The sequence below is a fragment of the Pezoporus flaviventris genome, unplaced genomic scaffold (assembly GCF_033815535.1).
Source record: "Pezoporus flaviventris isolate CSIRO_AGI_PZ_B2104156 unplaced genomic scaffold, CSIRO_AGI_Pfla_v1 ptg000047l, whole genome shotgun sequence".
Lineage (NCBI taxonomy): Eukaryota > Metazoa > Chordata > Aves > Psittaciformes > Psittacidae > Pezoporus > Pezoporus flaviventris.
Genome location: NW_026892595.1, coordinates 16,343,564 through 16,364,235, shown reverse-complemented (window position 1 = coordinate 16,364,235; position 20,672 = coordinate 16,343,564). Strand labels below are relative to the sequence as shown.

Genomic DNA, 20,672 nt, shown 5'->3' with positions numbered 1-20,672 from the left:
AAGATACCAAGAACAAAAGTGAAATTCTGCATTTCTGTGACTGCTGGATATGGTCCCAGTTCAATGGTACTGGTAGAGCTGATGTGCACCTTTAAGAATAGACTTAAAAAAACAATCAGCTTGAGGTGAAAGTTTTTATGTGTACTGGACTTGCAGTGCTGGCAAGTCATTGCTAAAGAGTAACTAGTGCCGAAATGTGAGACGAGATCTTCGTACAGCTGCTGATTAAGTGAATCTACTTCCCCAATCATCCGTCCAGTATTCCAATTGAACCTCCAGCCAAAATTCATGAGGCAAATTTCATTACATTAGTGGTGCCTAACCTGGAGTTGGCAATCTGTTGTAGTCATGATGGTGGGATGGATAGGAGGTTGAAAGATGAATTAATAACACTTCATTATGATGAAATATCAAAGTATGTTGGAAGGTCACCTTGTGTTGTATAATTATATATTCAAAAGAATTTAAATTCTTGCTTCAGCCCCCAGTGAATCTGAGACAGCAGCAATGATGGGAAAAACCTCCCTTAAAAATCCCAAGAATTATACTTGTTTTGGCATGACACTGCCTAAGGTGATTCGCAAACAAGGATGACTTTGCCAAGCTTTCACATTAATGCAAGGTTCAGCAAACATTTTGAAACATTAAATCACCTTCCCATTTTCATGGATAGGATTATTTGATTGTGTAGATTTTGTTAGTTTAAAGGGCCTAAATATTCTAATGCTGAAGCCAAAATTAAATACGCACATTATCTTCATATTAATACATTTAAGTAGCCATTCAAACAAAAAAATGTCTAAATTGTTGTATTGTCTGTCTTTGGAAGATAAGGAGTGTGTCTGCTGCCGTGAACAATACTAGGATTGTAGCTGCTGACCATTTTGAAAATTGGGCTCAAAAATTACAGCAGCAATAGATGCTCCTGTCTGAGTGAAGCGCTGGGTTTTCGTAGAAGCCAGAATTGCTGAATACTTTTAAAGCTTAAAAAAGTACCCCTATTATATACCTCCAGATACGCGCAGTCAGTAAATATCATATACATCTGGGAAGCAGCATATACCATTATTTATTATTTATTCAGTGTCAAATAAATAAAGCCCTTTATGGATAAGAGGCTACTGCATTTTACCCTGTCCGTTTCAATCTGATGTCATATGGTTTCAAATTGGACTTGGTGAAATTGTTCTCTCAGTGTCCCTGCACAAAGCAGTTTGCAGTGTAAGTCAGTATGACATGACCTGAATGGCAGTAAGCATGAAGGAGACAAAATGCATATTCAGTCCATCAAAGATGGTCAGAATATCTTCCAGTTATTGCTCTGCTGGTTTTTTTAGAACCATAGAAGCATAGAATGGTTTGGGTTGGAAAGACCCTTAAATATTGTCTAGTTCCAGCCCACCTGCCATGGGCAGGGACACTTTCCACTAGACCAGGTGTTTCTTGGTGGCATGCTTTCTGCAGATTATTATGTTTAACTGAGAAATGTCACAGTGCTCTGGGTCTTCTTCCTGTATTTGGTGTGGATCCACAAGACAGGCAGTGACATTGGAGCTCTTGTCTGTGTGAGAGTGTCATGATATAAAACACGAATTTTCAGAAATAACTTGTGGTTAGCAAAAGGATTTCAGATTCTACACCTGCTTCTGCATATGGGCAATGAGAGGGGAAGGACTATAGCTGAGTCCCTCGTGTCCTCCCAGTGCAGATGGGAGAGGTCTTCTCCTTTGAACAGCAACAGTGAAATGTCTTTGGCTATCAGTACCGTTAAGGATGTGTATCAGACAGAAGAAAATGAGTAGGCAGAGAGAGGCAGGAAAACCAATGTTTCCCTGTAACTAAAGGCTGACAGTGAAAACATGGGAATACTCATTACTTAAGTCACTAAGTCTCAGTTGAACGGGTTTGGAAACTGGAAGTTTACAGCACACCCTGTACTCTGAGCTGTGCTCCAGAAGAGAAGGGCAGCCTGGCTATCAGTCGACCCAAATTAGTATCCAGTTTTCAGTGTATCTGAATAGTGTTTTCTGGAGTAATCTACCATTTGTTGAACCAAAATGGTAAGCAACACCTCAGGCCTGATCTTCACAGATGGCCTCATTCTTGGCTGGATCCTTCATCCATTAGTAATCTGTTGGACTGTCTTGGGAGTTTAAACACAAAATTGCACGGTTGATCACACCTTACTGAATTCAACACAAGGGTGGCCATGCAGCCATACAAATCTGAATTTCATATTTTACTTAGGCACAATAGAGTGACAGCATTTTATAAATGATGAGTGAAAATATTTTAAGTTGCACTTTGGAAAGAAATGTGTACCACTCTGAAAGTATTTTTAGTCGCTGTTTTTTTGAAAGCCTTTGGACATTCAGCCTATTAATTTGTTTCTTTCCTGCACATATCTTTATTTATGCAGCAGAAGTATTCCTCTCCTTCAAGGTAAATTCTGTACCGTCTCACACCCCATTCTTTACAGACCTTCATAAATCCATTGTCATTTATTTGAGCCTTTGAACCTAGGAGCACATTTCCAATATGCAGACACAAGAAATTTAATTTTAAATTTATATCCATTACAATTCATCTCTAATTTGATTATATTTTAATGAGTTGCATGACATTCACTCTGTTTTTGTCTCTCTAAGCAGCTATTTGAGTATGTTCTTTACAGTGAAAATTATTCTGTTAATGATGTAATTCATAAGATAGTATTAGTTGAGGGAAAATAACTTCATGTTAAAGGACACAAATTTTCAAAAGTAGTGTATTTAAAACTATGTCTCATCTGTCAGTTTTATTATCAGTTTCAGGAGAAACTTGGAAGGTGCTCTCACAGACAGGATAAAACATGGAGGCAGAAGAAGTGAGGTCTCAAAAAAAATAACATGTTTTATACTATGTTGGCAGGTGTCAATGACAAATATAAATTCATTGTTAATTAAACCGAGTCACATCTTAAAAATACTTCTTTATTTTTTCAGACCACTCTTCCGTGGAAATTCAGATGTTGATCAGCTAGGAAAAATCTTTGAGTAAGTAATAACTAGCTTCATTATGTCAATATCTGTTTAACATTGAAACTTTCTGAGGTTTCTTTGCCATGTTTTTATGCAATAATGTGACTAGAACAAAGTATTCCTAGAACATATTTCCTATTGCTAGCGTATGCAACATGATATTTCTGTGTATTCTGTGTCAGTGGAGGAGGAAGCAACATGGAATATAGTTTTGCAGAATTAACAGCCATTATCAGGAAGTTACAAGGGACTTCTCTTTAGGACTTTTTGAATCTCTTAAACATATTGTGCGTGAATCATTCTTGCATATTCCTAAACAATTTAATCCAAGAGATTGTCTTCACATAAACAAATGCAAAGGTTTTACTTTTTGTTAACTTCTTTGTGTATTTCAGAAAACAACATTAGAATACTTAAAATTGTTATTAAACTGAACTCTCTAAGATTATTACCAACAGCTTCTTTGAATAAAAGGCTTCTGTACATCAGAACATATTTTAGCTTTTAAAATATTACTGTGTAGACTGTTCACAGTCCATATTAGTCTCACAGTTAGCTGTGAGAACAGAAGGAATATCAGCATTTTAACATACGCTTTGTCAGAGATTAACTAATTTGCTTTATTTTAAAGCCGTTTTACAGTTCTAGGAGTTTGTGCTTTTTTTCATCAGAGATATCAAAAGTCTGGGAGGTGGGGAGGCTCTAGACTCTCTGGGGAAGAATAATTCTCATTCAAAATATGTTCTTAGTTAAAAAAAAAAAAAAAATTAAGTTATTGATTTTACAGATAATTAAGTAGGATTATATCACTTTTTCTTTTAAAAGCTCTTCAGAGCAAGGAACATTGCTGAATTTGGAAGAACCGTGTAAATTTTAGATCTTATATATGTATCATGTACTTAAGAAATCAAGGCCACGTAGGGATGGTCCCACTCCAGAGGATGGATACTGATTTGCCTCTGTATCTCTGTCTTCTCTTTCATATGGAGGGGCTTTGGGGATCCAGATGAAGTAAGAAATAGGTACCAAAGAGAGAAGGCTGAAATACTGTTCTCTTGGAAGATATTACAAAGAAAAGACAGTAAAATTTCTAAGGAGAAGTGCTTAAACAGAACAAATACTGAATTTCTCCAGTTAACCATTTTTCCAGTTCTCAAATCATAACAGATCTGTTTCTAAGCATTTTCACTATTTAATATGAGGTTCACAAATTGCAGGTCTTTATTTCACACAGTTGACTTCCCTTTCCTGCATACCATACCAGTGTATGTGACTCACTTGCGTGGTTAATTTGTCATGCGTTGAATAGCTCTTCCTGCCCAATCCAGAAAAATGAGTCCATAAAGTTTACTTATTCTTCTTCTGCCAAAGCCACTGCTTTAGTCCTACAATATTCTTCTTTATTCAATGAAGACAGTTTTGATACATCAACATAATTTATAATTAAAAAGGACATAGCTGTGATTTTTTGAAGGATTCTTGTGACATTTAAGGTGAAAAATCAAAATGAACTGGACTAGGATTAAATACATAAATGCTAGCAGCAGCCTCCAGCAGCAATCTTTCCATCCCTAGGGGCTGAGATTACCTGTGCAGAAAAGAATTCATCAAGAAAAGAAAATGCTGTGCTAATTTTAGAAGAAATACCTTATTACACATCTATTTAAAGTTTGTTTTTCCTTCTTTTGTGCAATTCTCCTTAAATAGTTCAAAAGTTTCTTTCTTGGATTCTGAGGGGCTTATGTTAAATAGTATTTATGTTGTGTTTTCACAGCTGGAGAACCCCCTACAGTTAGGCATAGCTCTTTTTGTAGGAGGGCTGTTTCTTTCTACAGTAGTGACTCATTCTGCAGACTAATTTGGACAGAAAGTAGTTTCGGGATTTTTGTGTAGTCTGGACTGTTGCATTCTTTCAGATAATGGGGTTATGGTCTACCTTAGCTTTACCAGTGCATTCCAATTTGCATCAGGTAAAATCCCACCATACATGAGGGTAAATCCCTCAGAGGCAGCCCAAAACATTTTTCTGCTTTTCCAGGTCGCCATCAGAGTGTGGGATAGCCTCACAGATTTCAGGCTAAATGCTGAAATGGTTTGAGCAGACTTGTCTCCCATTTTGATCTATGGAAGTGGAAAGTACTTGGCTTTTCTCAAGACCAGGCCTGAACCTTTGGCAGGACGTGAAACTCATCCAAGATGCTCCCAAACTTAGTCACTGAAATGGTAGTGCTACCAAACCAGAGTGAGGGCACCTACTCTGACATTCATTATTAGAGTTTTGAGTAGTACATGAGTGTATAACTGAAAATGTCTCTCCTTTCCACTCTTGGTCTTGTGCACCCTACCTGACAGTCTGCTTCCTTGTTTCTTTTTGTAAGCTTTGCCTGTGCTTACTCTGTCCTGTTTATGAACTCTCATGCAAATGCTAAAAAATTTGGGACTAACCAAACACATTTGAATGGCAGGTGAAAGTTCATTGTTATTTAAAACATTTAACTCCCGTATCGTACTACAGTGCTCTTTGCATTATATTTAATACGGGTCCAGACCCTCAAATAGATAATTATATAGCTTTAACCACCATGGCCAAGGGAATTGCCCCATACCCCACTATACCTGTGATGATAAAAGAAGAACCCAATTTTTCATACAGATTTAACTTATCTTTTCCCAAAAGCTGTGGTATCTTCAGGTGTGGGAAAATTACATTGTCCTGACATTTTAATTGCTTTGCCCTTCTAGCCATGCGGTTGTTTTGAGGATATACTAGTTTTTGGAGGTATTTTCAGTGAGCGAAATTACCGTCTAAAATCCATGTAGGTAGATGGGGAGTTCCAATAAGCTCACTGAGGTAACCCTATGATTTAGAGCAAAATGTTGATGTAAATAGCCTAGTCACACTACCAACCTCACCTAGAAGAAGGTCAATGCTGCTCCCTAGCGGCATTTGGTTTAGCGCAGACCCAAGTATTCAGTGATGGTTTTTTGTGGTCCCTCGTTTTTTACTCTGTCAGCGTTTCCACTAAAAATCTCCATTTTACAGGCTGTAAAAATTGATTTTTCCTGAAGCCTGGCAAGTAACGCATGCTCTTGTCCAAAAATTCCTTCAGAAACTGCTGTTTCAACACCACCAATATTAGCATCAGACTAAAACACAAAATTTGTGAGACATGATCCATCATTGGAGGTTTATGTATTATTTCATTTATTTGTTTTTTAAACCTTAGCATGATTATTTAACAAGTATAAATATCTTCTAAAATTTAAAGAATAAAGGAATTATAAAAATTGAAAATATTTTTTTAAAGGGTAAAGAAAAACAAAAATACAAAGTAAAAAGAAAACAACATAATGACACTCAAGTCCCATGCCCCTTCAGAGCTGAGACTTTAAAACCTGTATTGTGAAGCAAATAAATTGTTTAAATTTGGGCAACAATTACGCACATAGCTTTGAAGCATTATGAAACATCCCTTTTATTGCCTTACCCTCATCTTGACCCACACTCTTCTCTCAGTCTCTATTCTTGTGAATAAAGATCCTTGCATGCAATTCCCCTTTGAAACTTACTGCTTTTAATCATCCCGGAGCGACATATGTTGCACCATCCAGTCAAGAGCTGAGCAACTTTCTTCCAAAGCACTCAGCCCGTTTTCAACAAAAAGACACAGAAAATTGAGATGTAGGCCAGAAAATTGTGATGGCCACAGAATGATTTCTACCAAACACACAGAGAACTTAATCAGCCTCTGTGCACAGAGGTCAGTGTACTACTTGTACAATCAATCTCATTTAAACAAGAAGACTTATGAAGTAAACTGCCACTCAGTATAATCAATATAAAGGGGAGAGGGTATAAAATGTGCAGACCTGACATTATGTTTTTCCTTTCACAGTGTAATTGGACTCCCAGAAGAAGAAGACTGGCCTAATGATGTTGCCCTTCCAAGAAATGCTTTCACTTCCAGACCCGCACAACCTATTGAAAAATTTGTGCCAGATATTGATGAACTGGGCAAAGACTTGCTTCTTGTGAGTTGCTGTTTGTTGTTCTCCAGGACGCATGACTGATAGTTCCCATTGCACTGGGGGATATAGTTCTGGGGAAAAACAGCGTGCCAAGAAACATTTATGCTTCCTTTTAATGACGTTATTAAAGAAAAGCTCAAAATTAGGTAGACAAATTCATGTAAATCCGTGAAACATCAGCACAAAAACACTCAAGAGGTGTTAGAGATGAGAACAGTTAGAGACTAGAAAAGTGTCAAGGAAGCGCCTGCTTGACTTGTCTTTAGAGCTTATGCTTAGATCCTCATTACTGAACACAGTTGTGCCAAGGATTCAGCCATTCTCATAGTATAAGATTGACCTGAGTGCAAAAAATGATCTGCCATTTTGCATGGTTTAGTGGACCCAGTATAAAGTAGAAAGTAAGCCATAGAGGTAGATTACAGCTGCACGCCTTCTAGTGAATCCTGAAAACTTGAGATTTGGAACTCAGCAGCTGTTGCCTCTTACAAATGGCAGGATTGAACAGGAGCAAACAAATTGTGCTGGCACAACTGGTAACACTGAATTTAATTAAATTGTTTCTGTAATTTTTATAGATATGTTATAAACCCCAGCCCTGAAGTTCAGTCTTGCAATGGAATATAGGGAATGGCCTTGCCTCAGTTTGCCTTTTGCTGTGCTGTTGAAATCTAGATAAATTTGTTCTCTAGAACAAATTCTGGACTACATCTGGGCGCTTGAAATGACAGGAGAAGCACATCTGTTGGTCTTGCAGCCTGGAAAGTGAAGCTTAGACATAGGACAAGAATTAGATTTTGAGAACAACAAGGAATAAATATGGCAGAGCGCTCAGTGAGTTTGAGGCATGATGAGAGGAAGGAAAAAGACAAGTATCTATGTGTAGAAGGTAAAGTGGGAAGAGTTAGGCAAAGGCATGAGAACTGGGAGCCAGCCACAGAAGAAACGGGAGAGTAGGACTGGAAGTCACTGAATTAGATTTCAGAAGTTAATGACAGAAATTATGATACAAGAAAATAAAATAGGAGTAGGACGTGCTTAGATAAGGAATAGTGGGGAAAATACTGTCTGGAGGAGAACAAGGTATAAAACACAAGGCCACACAAGGAGAGATTTCAGTGCTGGCTGGGCAGAGGCTGGGATAAGTATCTGGAAGGATAGCAAGCAAAGTACACATAGGAAGAAGAGGCAGAAACTAAACACAAGACATTAGCATACAAAGGCTACAAAGTCAAAGACCCAGTGCCTATAGACATACTAAGCCAAGGAATGAACCTTTTGATGCCATTTGTGTTTGTATAACCCCAAAAGAACAGTACATTGAACACTGAGGGATGCAAATGTTGTTCATGGATAGCTGCTCCCTGCAGCCTGTGAGACAGGTGTTCTGTGCGTGTGAATTCAAGAAAACCTGAATTATGGAATTTCCGAAACGATGAATACTTGAATTTTCTAACCTGTTATTTTCTGTTACCTTTGGGGATGCCATATTCATACACTATGCCCCCACTGCTTGTTTTAATGTGAATAGTAATGTTAACGTACAGCCCGTAGTGATACCCTGTTGTGTCTCATACTGATCATAAACTGAAGGTGGCATGCATCAATGTATATATGCAATGTTAGCCCTGTTAATTGTACATTTTAGTTAAAACCAACTTCTTTTCATACTTACAGAAATGCTTAGTGTTCAACCCAACCAAGAGAATATCTGCCTATGTTGCCCTCTCTCACCCATATTTCCATGATCTGGAGAAATGCAAGGAGAATCTGGACTCTCACATGTCATCCAGCCAAAACTCTAGTGAGCTGAATGCATCATAATGCTGACTGAAGATGAACCATTAATGAACAAGATGCGTAGCTGACAAGGCCACTGTCCCATACAAACCACGTAGCTGTTCTAGCGAAGATCATTATTTGGAGGTTTTATGCACTTATCATTTATTTGGGGACTGTGATATGCTTATCCAAGAAAACCAATCTAGTTTACTTTCATCAGAGCAACGCAAGGGCCAGTGCTTTGACCTGCTCCCATTGCAGCTTTATGTTTGTTTTGTTTTCATTTTGTTTATCTACCTGGGAAAACTCCAGACAAAGAGAAGCTGCTGACCAGTTTTGCTGCCATTTTATCCTTTTAATATCGAATGCTGCCAGTGTGGAGTAGGATGATTGAGTCACTGCCAAAACATGATGCAGTCTCTCTCTCTAGCTGCTGAAGTATGATTTGGTACTTTTTAAACTATTATTATATGATCTCTTACAGTGATATTTAAAGAATGGAATTGAAATACCAGATCTCTGCAACCTGCAGTTAACTGATACGTGCATTAATACATCCAGCTACTGTTCATTCATAGCGTATGTGCAGGTGCTTCCCCACTTGAAAACTTGGATGGATTATTTTATCATTTCATTGCTCTATAAAAATAACAGTGATGATGGTCATCATAATACATGTCTCAATTTTTAGGTTTTTTCACACACAGACGAGTTACTATCTAGCTACATTTGTGTGCATGTTGCAAAAAACAAGTGTTCTAAAAATCCTCTAGAGTCCTGTTCTTAAAGACTCTTTCGGTTTCCAAATGGTCAGCTTGTGTTGAAATCCAGGCACATTCTAGCCCATGATTTAATCCATCATTCCCCTCTGGAAAGAGCTGCAAGCACATTCGCTTTATCTCATTCCAGTTTTTCTGATATACAGCTCAAAGACATGAGCACAGCTAATGAAAATCGATACAGATTTTCACCTTCAACCTTTTCTGATCATCAGCGAAAAAGGAAAATAGAAAGAAATTTCCGATTCAGAAGCAGAGAATCCTGTACCCGTAATAAGCACAGATATGTATTTGTGCAGAATTGAATGCTGTCTACTGCGCTGCCTTACCTGCAACACCCACCCATGCATTATAAGTCCATGAATATTACTGTCTCAAAATCCCTCAGATGTCATTTATTAAGCAGATTTGTCTTCTATGCAGAAATGCATGAGCTTCTCTCCTAAACCACCATGTGGGTATACTGGCATATGCTTCTCCACTAGGGTTAATGTGCCATTATTGAATGTCAAAATAACTAAGCAATTCACATGCCTTTATAGCACATTTATTTTAAATATTACATTAAAATTTTATATTTAGTATTTTTACCTAAACTAAAATATATTTTCAGTATTTTAAAAAGTTTTTATTTTTTTAATACTGTACTGGAGAAAAAGAAATATTTTAAATCCATAAAAGCTGTTCCCTAGCATGACTTTCATTCATTTAGCTGGATATGACTTGGGGGAAAATATTGGTCCAATGAGTTAGCCCTTACCATAAAACCATGAATATACATGATTGCAGTACAACTGATGATAAGTGAGGCAGCTAGCTTTGCTTACTCCTGTCAGAGTCCCTTAGGTTTCTCTCTTCCTCATCTCTATTTTATCTAGTCTAGCTAGTGAGCCAGCATTATATCCTCATTCACAGCATGCTTGGCAGAAGCAGGTCCTCAGCAGTGAGTTGAGCAATATAGTTTTTCCCAGCTGTGGCATGAGAACTTGTAGCCATCCCCCTGGCAGGTTTCTCAGCCCTGTGATAGACCGGCTGTTGTGGCAAACTTCACTGTTAACTCTGTCTGGGAGATGGTCCATTGCTAGCATAGTGAGTAGAACTTACCTGTCTCTTGGATAAAGCTTTTCCTTATTGTTAGACATGTAAGTATGAGACATATGGTTAAATTAGGTCTGTTTTAAATAAGCCAGATTTTAAAAGGACCACTTGCATGCATGCGTGCAGTGGCCTGTGCTTTTCTTCATGCCCAGGATGATGCCTGTGTGAAACCTACTAGCATGAACAGGCAAGTTGCAAATTAGGCCTGGCAAGAGCCTGCACAAGGCATCTGCACACAGAGATACTGCAGATGCAAAAGACAAGGATTTTGGAAGCTCTGCGAGCAGCAAGCTGAAGGCCAGGAAGCAGTCATGGCAGCTAACCCTCTAACCTTGGCCTTGCCTCTGTCATTCTCTCTGTTCCTCCATAGAAGGGTAACTGTGAACTCACTGCCCTGATGTTGTCCCAGCCCTACTCCTCCATGTGTCAATGGACCTGAGTGTGAATAGGTTTTAAGAAAAGGATGGGCCAGAGTGAAATTTTTGCTAACCATTTTTAAACACTAACTAGAACAACAAACAGAACCAAAGTTCAGAAGAATCTTGTGACAGTAACAAACAAGAACATTTTTGACACAGTTTAGCATCTTTAAAAATTTTACCCCATTTTACCTAGCTCCAGGACATCATACATACTTTATCAGGGCATTCAGCTGGTGCAGCTTTCCAGCAGCTGTCAGGGAACTCTCCCAGAAGTCTCCAACAACTAGCATAGGTGAAAATGTAGGGGAGGAGAGGGCATTTTCAAATTAGGCTCAGAACTCTCAGATAGAGGTGTGCATCTGTTCTACGAAGGGAAGAGAACATTTTAAGCCAAAGGTTAATGTTGGCCCAAAAACTAATGAGAATGTAGAAATCACAAGGAAGTTAACTACTGAAGCAGTATTTCTCAACCGGTAGTATCAGAAGAAGAGCTCGGAGAGCAGCAGAGAAAAGCAGGAGCTGGCTTATGGAATCACAGCAGAGCTTCCGCAGCATGGTGCTGTATGTTGTCTAATACAGGATAAGGTTATAAGTGGGGGTATTTGAGAGAACAGCTTGAGAAGGGCTGCATTAATGGTCATATTCTGGAATATCCAGTGGGAATGGCAGGAACAAAAAAAGGAACCTAAGTTCTGTCTTGTCAGGTTTAGGGAAAAGACTTATCTGATAGGACCATTGCAGTAGCAAAGTCCTACATTCCAAGAACCAACAAATTCTCAATTGACTTCCCTTCGAAAATCTCTTTAGGAAGAAATTCCATTTGACATGCCATAGGCTTGCTCATATTCCAGTCTTCCCTGCCAAACCATGGGGTTTCACTTACACTAGTAAACTCAGAAAGCCTCTTCTCTGGCTGGGCAAAGTGCCGGCACTGGATAAAATCATGGCAAGAATCATGCTCATAATTAGACAGTACATACAACTGTGGGACCGTGCTTGAGCATGTGCCCTTGCTCTTTTTATTTTACTGGTATGGCCCTAGTATTTTGTGTACCTTTACTCATTACTGCCATGTGTAGGATGTTGGAATTGTGTCAGTGAAAAAGAAAGTGTTTCTGGACACACATGTTCCAGACTGTGGTGCAAACTCTTCATGCATCCTTTAAATAAGACTTCAGAGTGCAATTCTTCGTAGCAATAACTATGCCTGTATGTGTTCTACAGGAGCAGTTCAACAGCAGCTAAAAACCACTGAATAACAAAAGATACATAAAAATAAGTATAGATGTTTAGCTTCTAGAGCACCCACAACCAGGCACTGTGCTTTCCTCAGCAGAGAACAGGGTGTTCTTAGTAATGGAAGGAGTGATTTCTATTTCCCACCAACCTTTTTTTTTATCACTACTACATAATTTTGCAAGAAAAACAGGCCCAGTTAGCTAAGGGAAAAAAATCACCAAAGCCAGCTAGTGAAGTGCTAATTGCAATACATCTGAAGCAGCTCTTTTCAGTCTTCACCCTGTCTCCACGCTCATTCTAGACTTTTAGTTCTTTGCTCAACTTCCTTATGGAAACAGATTTCAGTGACACAGGTGCTATTTCCAACAAGATTCTTCCAAATTTTCCATAGCTACCCAGTATCAGCGTATTACCAAGCGTTGCTTCAGTTTAGTCCAGAACTGACAATTTAGAAAGATTCCCTTTGTGCGCCTCTTTTCTTACCCTTAGTTCTTCATACAGCTGTGTTGCTTTCTGTGCGCCAAGTAAAATTCTGCAAATAGGGTCTGCATATTTCTGTGTTGGCTGCACCCACACTCCAGGGTTTTTTCAAGCTGTTAGTCCACAATGGTAAATGTTAGAGTACTTTTCTTTGTTGTTTCTGTCCTAAAACACACCAAAAAAGGGGGACAAAATGTTTGCAAAATACTGACATTTGGTGCTATGCATACAGAGCCTTTTACATGAAATGAATCAGTAAATTGTAGTATTCGAGCATCTTCTGCGTCAGGGGTGGTACCCAGCATCATAAGTAACTCTCGTGTGTTTTTTTACACTCGATGGTTGTTTCGGTGAATAAGAAGAAAATACTGTGCCGTACTACTTTTCACAGGTTCGCTCACTGTCTTTGAGAAGCATGTTTTATTATACATATGATTCTCTCTGCTGTTAGGTATTAGGTCAACTTTAATACGGAAAATAAAAAGAAATCATGCTGGTTTGGTCTTTTAACCAGCCAGTTTGGAGCACTTACCAGACTCACAGCTGAAAACACATCAGTTGTCAAATAGGTATATGAATCATAAACCACACAGGTTGGTTTAAAAGGCCACGTAAATTAATTATATTGCATGTATCAGACACAGTTGAATAAGGAGGAATTTTATTCTAAGAACTCTGTTTTATAGAACCACTTTGCTAGTATTTTTTCATATACAGTAGTTTCAGGAATAGATTGATTTTTATATACAATGTGAATTAGAAGATTCTAGGCTATTAGAATGATTTTGCTGTGTTATGCTTGAAGCTTGAATGGAACACAAGCTTAGGAGCCTAACATTTATTTTATTGCTACAAAACTGCTAAATACCAAGATCTTTTTTGATGTTAATAGATTTCACACTTCTCCTAATGTGTAAATGATTATTTTCTTGAGATTAGTATATTAGAAAAAACATTTTTCCAAGCTGCAGTTGTATGGGAAAAATTAAGAAATGTGTTTCTACTTTCACAGAGAAAAATAACATGTTATATACTGAAATCTCCAGTAACTGTCAATAAGCTATCTCTTTTGCTTCTTTTTGATTACTAAGTATCAGAGTATACTTTCCATGAAGGAAAAAAACAAATCAGAAACAATCTCAAGAAAAGTAAATGGGATTTTATATGTTTAACCTTCCAAGTTTCATTTTCATACCCAAGTTCTTTGTTCAAGTACAGTTCAGGTATGCAAAAACATGACTACAATTTTAACAGTCTAACAGGCTGTACAACTTAAATAGATATTATTTGTGAGCTATTTATCTCTTTGGTTTTCAAATTGTTAGATAATGGCTGTAATATAATTCTAGTTTCTGGACCAGACTCTGTAACCATCAACTCCCAGTAATTTATGTAAAACAATAAGAAGCTTTCTCATAACTAGGCCATTAAAAGATGAAAGATGTGGACATACAAACTGACAAATATGCTTTTGCCAAGTCTTATTTCTTCTCTGTAGTTTTAAGCTTAGCAAATACTGCATACTGATATGCAATATAAATACAAAATAAGAACCATAAAACCCACTTAGGAGTAGTGTGCATAGATAATAATTTTAAAGCACTCATCAGGTTCGCACAGAAACCAGCTGAAAATCATTCTTTTGGCTGTAACAGTCAAAATTTTGAAACTGATGTATTTTTCCATTTAAAATATTCCTGAAAAATGATGTATATGTTTTTAATCCAGACAGTGATAGGCAGCCAGACAGAACTGAATCAAACAGGAACTTGTGCTTAAAAAAAGATTCTGCAAAGCCACGTAGATACCATCAGATCTTTATGTGTTCATCAGAAGCTGAAATCAGCCAGCACCATGCTTAGATGAGCCTTCTACTTTCTGGGTAGAAAAGCCCAAGGTTGCTGCAAGTAAAGTTAGTGGAAAATATGCCTTGGCTTAAATAAAGCCCTGTGAGAGCTTCTGCAATATTCAGATTTCCAGCCTTCATTGAAAGACTCTGCAAAGCAGCTTCAGATAAACCAAAACTCCATAACAATATGCCATTTTTTTCCTTCAGATTAAATGTTTCATCTGTGTTAGAATATATTGGTGGGCTTCATCCAGCCTGTTGTCAATGAGGCTTTTGCATGGCTAGACAAAGTAAGAAGAGATTTTGCTGTGGATATTTTGAAATGGGGTGATTGTGGTAGAGTAGTTTTTTTGTTTTGAAAAAAAGATCAGAGAAATGATGCTGCATTCTTTTCAATAAAACAAGCAAACGAACAACTGACAGTAAAGATTAATAAGGAGATTTTAAGGCATTATTGGGAAAATATTGGTGGGATAAGTGAAAAGGAGCCTATTTATAACGTGAAAATATGTAAATACAAACAATGTATATTAAATATGCATTGGAAGTGATACTTTTTCACTCACCCTGCAAAGTTGATAGGGTTTTATGGAAGAAAAGCATCCAAGTATGTAACTACCATTTTAATGTTAATTTGCACTAACGCGACCTATGTTATTTGACTGAAAGGAGAGGAGACAACAGGTAGTGTTTAACTTGTGATTTATTTTGCTGTAAATCTCTTGAGCTCACTGTCTGTTTTCGAGTGAGCTACATTTACATCCACACTATTTAGCTTTCCATACCTTAAACCCATCCACATGCCAGACACATTCTCTAGTGTTTAAATGGATACTTGCTCCCATTGACATGCTCATGTTAAACCCAGCCAAAGAGCACTGTCTCTGCCACTGAATGGAAAATGGATTGTCACAGACTGCCAGCTTCCTTCGTGCAGTTACTCCTAAAGAATTTGCAATTAACATTCTACAGTATGCAGCCTTTCCTGGAATTCCATATTTCTTACGTATGTCATGTTATGCAATCCTCAGCTTTTTATTTCTTCTTTTTTTTTTTTTTTAAGAAGAAGAAAGTTTTGAAAGAAAAAAAAGAACAGTTCTTGAATGTTAGGATCAATTTTGAGTAGCTAGATGAGGGAGGAAAATCGTGAAGTGCTGCAAAGATAGGAAAATGAGCAGAGAATTGGGAGAGTTCAGGACAATTTTGGCAAGTGAATTTAAGTATGTGGAAAAGTTATGTATAAGTGTAGGGGGAAGACTTTTTTTTCCACATCTTTTGTTCTGTCATTCAGTTTCATTCACTTGTCATTCACTTTCCTAAGCATCAAGTGATAAAGCAAGACTCTTGCATGAGATTTTAGTTCCAGATACTTATTATGCCAACTCAAGTCATGAGCTCCAGTGCAGTTTTTCAGCATAGCAACAGCTCTATTTTTTAACTCACAGTTGGAGGAAGCTAAAGGTTTTTCTGTGTAGATATTGAAATAAAAGTCTTATGAGACAGATTGAGAGCAGGTTAAACTGGCCACACAGGCACTGCCTGGAGCTCAGCTGCAGATGTGGAGAACACACAGCTCTAACTCAGGGGGGTCACTAACTGTGTCCGTTAGTGTGCAATATTGCCGTGCATTGCGAGCTGACACCTGTCACAAAATGAAAACCCTTTGGCAATGCAGAACGGCATGGTTTTGAGCACTTGGATTTTGATAAGATTATCTGAATGCAGGTTTTGCTGTGCAGGTGGTTCACCATCTTACAGGAGCAAGTCTGAGAGCCTAGGAAGTTTGTCCAACACCCAGTGTAACTAGTACTGCAGAACCATCTGCTATGGAAGTCTTTTTGTAGGTTGTACAGCAGGAATGGAACTTCCTGAGCTGCTCTGACAACCTGACAGCTACCCTTACCTATTGTTATGCCACCTCCAAAACCCATAGCAAATAAGGCCTGTATGGCATTTTGTTGTGTTTAGTCCATGTGTGGAGTGGCTGGGTATGTTGGTTCAGAGCAGCTAATTTTGGTCCTTCCACTAAGTGTGAGCAGCTGAGCTTGGCACAGAGACAAATTTCACAGTTTCAGGAATGGGAAACCTCTAATTCTACACTGTAGTTCTCTGGCATTTGTTAAATACATGCAGTGATAGATCACCCAGACACTCGAGCTGTCCTTTCCTTATCCCAGATCATCCTACTGTGACACTGTGAAAGAAGCCCTGGGTTTGTCTACTCCTCAACAGTCCTTCAACATCCTGCTTTCTCTCACTGCAGTGACGGTTACCTATCATTTGTGTCTGATCCTGCTGGTACTTCCACAGCCCCTTAAGAAGCTGTGAGCTTTTAAATTACTACCTTGTGATTCTGCAGCCCCTTCGAGTCTGCAGGCAGCCAATGACTTGTACTGTAATTTTTTTTAGCTTCTCATTTGGAACTGGGAAATACTACAGTACAATATGGGAAACTGCTACTTTTTGGTTCAGGCAAAGAGATGAGCTAGAATAGATTGGACTGAACATAATGTGCTTGATCGGCCAAAACAATTTTTGATTCAGAAGATTATCTCAAAAAGTTACCAAGTATAGAAGATCCCTGGATAACTGTCTGTGTTGTACATATTTACAAGAGCAGCCAATGGTGCTTCTGTTATACAGAAGTTTTTAACAGATGCAAATCTCCTACTGCTTACCCTCCCTTTTCCTTCCCCTTCCCCAAAATCACTGTTCCCAGGGACAGGTTTCCTTCCAGTGTGAGGCAGAGCAACTACGAAACAGTTCTTTTATGAAGGTCCCCAGCTCTCAGAATAACTTGGGCACATGTAGGCAGTCACACTCATTCATCTGTTTTTTTCTACGGCAGCTTTGAGTAAAGAGCCTGCCACAAGTAGTAGGCACAAATGGACCTTAACCCCCAGTATATTCTCCCAAGGAAAAGTTTTTCCAGGATCTTCACTGTTTCTGACAGTCAACTTTTTTGCATTTCTAAGAACTTCCTTAAGAAAGCTCTCTCACTACACAAGAAGGGTGACTCCAAATCTGACCATGTTTCTCAATCTTTTTCCAGCAAGACACAAAATCCATCAAGATTTCTTGCAGGGACTTTGTCTTGCAACAAAGGTGACTGTAACCGTGGGTTGCAACTACAACAAAAAAGCACATCAGAAATTGGATGCTGGCAAGAAGTTTGTGGATATGAGACTGAACAAGGTAGCTTATTGAAGCTCAGTGTGGATGTGCTCATCGGGAAGTATTGATTGACACGCGCATTTTGAACTTACTTATTTTGAAGTTGCCTGTCATAACTTGACAGAAGGCTTGCAGTGTCCTGAGATTACAGGCTGAAAGGACTGCAAAGATCAATCCATCTTTCCCTTTTTTCTTGCTAGATGTCTAGCAAACCAGTGGTTTTCCACTTTGTTCTGCTTCAATTTGTTTTATTTCACTTCCACCACCACCTTTCTCCTTCCTATTGTGCATACTAAGTTGAATAGAAAAGCATTACTCTAGTTTCCCCGCTCAAAAATCAGAGCAGGCCAGCACTGTCTAAAGTTTTGATTGCTCTCTGGTGGTCAGTATTAAGTGAATGAGTTTCCCTGTTTAGATTCCAACAAACAGAATTCAGTATCCATGACACCTTCCTTCAGCACTGTCAAATAACCTTGCTGTCATTCTCCACAGTGTTCAAAATCTTTTTCTGGAGACTGAACTCCCCTCCTACAACCCACCTAGAGTCATGGCAGTGTAGGAATAAGAAGTTTCCATTATGGCAGTACTTTTCAGTAAAGAATGAGTCTTAAGGACTCTTAGCCAGGCACCTTTCACAGACAAAGCAGTTACTTCTGTTAAGGTGAGAAACACAATTTAGGGTACTTCAGATAGAGAAAATGTAAAGATGCTGTTTGTTTTTCTGATAGAATCTGTTTTCTACACAAAGCCGTATGATTTTGGCACTGAAACCAAGCCCACGGGCACCCGTTTATTCTTTTCTTTTAGTCTTTAATTTCTTTGTAAATTCCTTTCAAGAATTCAGATTAATGTATTTATGGTCCATTTCATTCCAATTCTGTGTCTGCCACAGAATCTCATCAGTTTTATTTTTAATGTAATATTTAGCTGCATTACTTTGAACAGCTTTAGAAGTATAATGTCTTTGAATGCTCTAGTTAAAGGAAAGTTATACCCTCAAAATGATGTCTTAGAAGTTGAGCTGTATACTTGGGAAATAGTGTTTATATTATAACTCCTGAAAGCATCACAGGGTGCTTTCGTCTGTATGTCTGCTACTTTCAGTGTAACAGTGTGTATTTGTATTTCCTCACTAGCTTGATCCTCTCCATCCTGAAGGCCTAAGAATGCAAACACATGAATACTATGCCTCACCTGAGCAGTCCCACAAAGCTAAGTGGGCTTGCTCACGGGAGTATAGTTGCTCACAAGAAAGTATTTGCAGAAAAAGGCTTTCCTTTAGCAATTGACTGTAGTTGTGAGGACACATGGTTAATAACAGCACCAAGACACCAATAAATGGGGTCAGTGTTTATCAAAGATGTGGACACATTTATCTGCAAGTTACCTGACATTAACCTAAATTATTGCTATTATAATTCAGTATATTATTTCTGATGAAAACACACTAGTCCTGTGAAAGGGTAGTTGCCAAAACACGTGTTGAGTCTTGCTGCTTTGTTGTTTATTTGCATTTAGTATACATTTTGGTTGTTGAAGTTAAGCTAGTTTCATAGAGGAAGAAACCTAGATCAGTCAAAAAAAGTATAAACAAGCTTCATACTGTACATTGAGTTTTGCAGTTAGGGTAGTATGTGTGTTCAGATGTAGTATGTTTTATGCTTTAGGGTATTTTTGTTTGTTTAAGTATGTAAAGTAATAAGCAGATTACTTTGAAATGCTGTTGTAGAGCTAATCTTACACATAGCAGGGGAATGTTGTCTGAAAAAAATAAAGTTAGAGAACATTACATAGGCTGCCTTTGGCTTCATTTTGTTTGTAGCAGGACCAGCAGGTATCTGGCAATTCCAGACTCTTAAGCCAGGGGCCAAGTTTGTGTGGCATCTTGTAACTGAAGAAAGTTTTTTTGCAGTGATAAAGTTGCCCATCTGGGCTTTAAGTAAGATTGTTGGCTAAGCAAAACCATAAAGGCAGCAAATTTAGGTATTTTTTTGTGCATGCACAATTGCATGAAATCCGATTGGGGTTTCAAAGTATTTCAAATTATCTAGCATAATTTCCTTCTGTTGTAACTCCACTGACTACAGTTACATTAAGCCAAGAATTTGACCTTGTAAGTCTACAAATTCCAGCGTCAGGCAGCTCAGGTCTATATGAAAATACTTAAGCTTAGTAAATCAGCAAGAATACTATATAAATGGTAATGTGTGATAAAAATCTTAACTCTAGTAACATTATTTCTCTCAACATTTCTATTCATTACTTCTTTATACAAGAGTTCAGAAGTGCACTTCTTAGTGGCATCGGGACATGTGGAGAAAAGCGTGATGCTGGTACGGAAATGTACCAGAAATAAGATTCAATTCGTACTGCTCCAGACACTCCGTTTGTGCCTACCTTACATGTTACAAATTCCACTGAAGTTAACAGAAGACATGTAGAAAGTTAAGCCTGTTAGTAACTCTCATGGGACACTGGTTTCAGAATCTGCAAGAAAAGTTATGTTCTCAAAAGAAAATAAAAACATGGGGTTTCAGGTTTACAGAATACTATGAACAGTGAGGACAGCTTCTGAGACATGTCCAGACTACCTTCATTCATATTACATCAGGCCAACATCCATTAGCAAACAAAGTCCATCTCTGTACCTTTGTTTCTCAGTATGATTTTACATTAAAAAAAAAAAGAACATAAAAAACATTTGGAAAGTTAAAACAGCTTCTAATGCTGTTTGGCTTAATTTTTTCTCTTTTTCTTCCCCTTTTTTGTAATAAAAGAGGATTTGCTCTGGAGGTGTAAT

The 20,672-nt window shown here is 38.1% G+C and overlaps 1 protein-coding gene across 2 annotated transcripts in view; it reads left to right on the top strand.

The window, feature by feature from the left end:
• The window catches only part of CDK6 (cyclin dependent kinase 6), a 127,569-nt gene extending 111,041 nt beyond the window's left edge, over positions 1 to 16,528 (top strand). The window contains exons 5-7 of one of the 2 annotated variants that reach the window (XM_061468490.1): positions 2,985 to 3,035; positions 6,917 to 7,052; positions 8,727 to 16,528. In XM_061468490.1, coding sequence (XP_061324474.1) covers positions 2,985 to 3,035; positions 6,917 to 7,052; positions 8,727 to 8,873 — 334 coding nt within the window. In that variant the 3' untranslated portion in view covers positions 8,874 to 16,528. Of the gene's footprint in view, positions 1 to 2,419; positions 2,443 to 2,984; positions 3,036 to 6,916; positions 7,053 to 8,726 lie in introns of those variants that run through there. The other variant, XM_061468491.1, reaches the window with a different exon arrangement.
• The last annotated feature ends 4,144 nt before the right edge of the window (positions 16,529 to 20,672 follow it).